The sequence below is a fragment of the Anabrus simplex genome, chromosome 2, assembly GCF_040414725.1.
Source record: "Anabrus simplex isolate iqAnaSimp1 chromosome 2, ASM4041472v1, whole genome shotgun sequence".
NCBI lineage: Eukaryota > Metazoa > Arthropoda > Insecta > Orthoptera > Tettigoniidae > Anabrus > Anabrus simplex.
Genome location: NC_090266.1, coordinates 1,127,794,436 through 1,127,797,670, shown reverse-complemented (window position 1 = coordinate 1,127,797,670; position 3,235 = coordinate 1,127,794,436). Strand labels below are relative to the sequence as shown.

The window sequence follows — 3,235 nt, the reverse complement described above, 5'->3', positions numbered from 1 at the left end:
GTACTGGCCATCTCGGACATATTCTGAGACATGTTCCTCGTTTTGCTCAGGCATCTAGGACTTTACAATCCACCGGTGGTCCATAACCCGTCAGAGGAGAGATCCTCACTTGAACTATGTGTAAGTACGGTAGAATCCACCCTCATGAATTTACCGAGCTCAGAACATTTTAAGCAAGCCTCGGACCTACGGGAGTAAGGGAGTCCCACTCCAATTTGACAGGCGAGGGACTCCTTGGAAACAACTTGGCGAATGAAGTGGAATTAGATGGGAAGCTTTCAGTATTAATGGGGCTAACGGAAGAAAGAAAGTATAACTGACTGAGTCAGTAAAACGGATGCATCTGGATGTGCTAGGAGTAAACGATATTCGGGTAAGGGGAGATAACGAGGAAAAGGTAGGAGATTATAAAGTGTACTTTACGGGTGTTAAAAAAGGAAGGGCAGAGTATCGGCTTGGGCTGTTTATCAGGAATACTATTGCACGCAACATAGTTTCTGTTAGGAACGTAAATGAGCGAGTGGTGTGCCTAGATTTGGCAGATGAAGGAACTAGAGCGAGAATTGGCTCAGTCTATTCACCATGTGAGGGTGCAGATGAGGATGAAGTTGACAAGTTTTTCGAAGCATTGAGTGACATCGTAGTCAGGTTCAACAGCAAGGATAGGATAGTGCTAATGGGCGATTTCAATGCGAGAGTTGGAAATAGCACTGAAGGATACGAAAGGGTAATTGGTAAATGTGAGGAAGATATGGAAGCTAATGGGAATGGGAAGCGTTTGCTGGACTTCTGTGCCAGTATGGGGTTACCAGTTACGAATATATTCTTCAAGCATAAGGCTATTCATCGATACATATGGGAGGCTAGGGGCACGAGATCCGTAATAGACTATATCTTAACCGATTTAAAATTCAGGAAGTCTATTAGAAATGTACGGGTTTTTCAGGCATTTTAAGTGATACAGACCACTATCTCATCTGTAGTGAACTAAGTATCTCTGGGCCTAGGATAGATAAAGTGACATCTGTATGCAAACGAAAAAAGGTAGAAAATCTCCAGGACGAGGATATTGGGCAGAAGTGCATGGATATAATTAGTGAGAATTTCCGAACAGTGGACAGTAAGCAGGTTCAGGGTATAGAAAGAGAATGGGTAGCATACCGGGATGCTGTAGTAGAAGCAGCAAGGCAATGCCTAGGAACAACTGTGTGTAAAGGTGGGAGAAAAGAAAACATCTTGGTGGAATGATGAAGTAACAGCAGCTTGAAAACGTAAAAAGGAGGCTTATCAGAAGTGGCTACAAACACGGGCCGATACAGACAGGGAATAGTGCGTAGACGAAAGAAACAGGGCGAAGAAATAGTTGTTGAATACAAAAAGAAGTCCTGGGAAGGTTTTGGTATTAACCTGAAAAGGCTAGGTCAAGCAGCAGGGAAACCTTTCTGGACATTAATAAAGAATCTTAGAAATGCAGGGAAAAAGGAAATGAACAGAGCTTTTGGGTAATTCAGGTGACTCATAATAGATCACAGGGAATCACGGGACAGGTGGAGGGAATATTTTGAAAATATTATCGACGTAAAAGGAAATATTCTTGGTGGTGTCGCGAACTACCGAGCTCGTGGGGAGGAGGAAAATTATGTTGGTGAAATTACGCTTGAGGAAGTGCAATGAACGGAAAATAATCTCATTTTTTATAAGGCAGCAGGAATAGATGAAATTTGACCTAAAATGGTGAAGTATAGCAGGGAGGCAGGGATGAAATGGCTTCATAGAGTAGTAAAATTAGCATGGAGTGTTAGTAATGTACCTTCAGTTTGGACAAAAGCAGTAATTGCACCTATCTATAAGGAAGGGAATAGGAAGGATTGCAACAACTGTTGAGGTATCTCATTAACCAGTCTGCCAGTCAAAGTATTAACTGACATCTTGGATGGAAGGATGCAATCAGTGGTTGAGAGGAAGTTGGATGAAAACCAGCGTGGTTTCAGACAGGAGAAGGGCTGTCAGGATCAGATTTTCAGTATGCGCCACTTAATTGAAAAATGTTACGAGAGGAATAGGCAGTTGTGTTTATGTTTCGTATATCTAGAAAAAGCATATGGCAGGGTACCGAGGGATAAGATGTCCACCATACCGGTGGACTGTGAAGTTAAGGGTACATTATACAAATCAATTAAAGGCATTTATGATGACAATTGGGCGGAGAATTGATGATAGAATGAGTGCTTGTTTCAGGGTACTTACAGGGGTTAGATAACGCTGTAACCTGTTTGTTGTTTACATGGATCATCTGATGAAAGGTATAAAGTGGCAGGGAGGGATTCAGTTAGAAGGAAATCTAGTAAGCAGTCTGGCCTATGCTGACGACTTGGTCATGACAGATTGTGCCGTAAGCCTGCAGTCTAATATCTTGGAGCTTGAAAATTGGTGCAATGAGTATGGTAAGCAAATTAGCCTTTCGAAGACTAAATTGATGTCAGTAGGTAAGAAATTCAACAGAATTGAGTGTCAAATTGGTGATACAAGGCTGCATCATGTAGATAATATTGTAGATGGTAATATAGAAAGTGAGATTGAATCAAGGTGTAGTAAAGCTAATGCAGTGAGCTCGCAGATGCGATCAACAGTGTTTTGTAAGAATTAAGTCAGCTTCCGGACGAAGCTCTCTTTACATTGGTCTGTTTTCAGGCCAAATTTGCTTTACAAGAGCAAACGCTGGGTGGACTCAGGATATCTTATTCATAAGTTGAAGTAACAGACATGAAAGTACGAGAATGATTGCTGGTACAAACAGGTGGGAACAATGGCAGGAAGGTACCCCGAATGAAGAGATAAGGGCTAAGTTAGGAATGAACTCGATGGGTAAAGATGTACGCATAAAACCAGCTTCTGTGGGGGGGGGGGCATATGAGGCGAATGAAGGAGGATAGGTTACCTAGGAGAATAATGGACTCCGTTATGGAGGATAAGGGAAGTAGAGGGAGGCCAAGACGACGTTGTTTAGACTCAGTTTCTAACGATTTAAAGATAAGATGTATATAACTAAATGAGGCCACAGCACTAGTTCAAATAGACGATTGTGGTGAAGTTTAGCAAGTTCACACAGGCTTGTAGACTGAACGCAGAAAGACCTAACGGTCTATAATGATGGAGTATGTATGTATGTTAGTGGTTGAACGTCGTCACACTAACTCATCGAAAGTTTCAGCGGCAGAAGGATGGGAAAAGGCTA

General features: G+C 42.1%; 1 protein-coding gene across 1 annotated transcript; it reads left to right on the top strand.

The window, feature by feature from the left end:
• The first annotated feature begins 337 nt into the window (after window positions 1-337).
• LOC137498520 (craniofacial development protein 2-like) lies at window positions 338-955 on the top strand. The gene has a single exon (XM_068226096.1). The coding sequence runs from the start codon at window positions 338-340 to the stop codon at window positions 953-955; it is 618 nt and encodes a 205-aa protein (XP_068082197.1).
• Window positions 956-3,235: the final 2,280 nt, after the last annotated feature.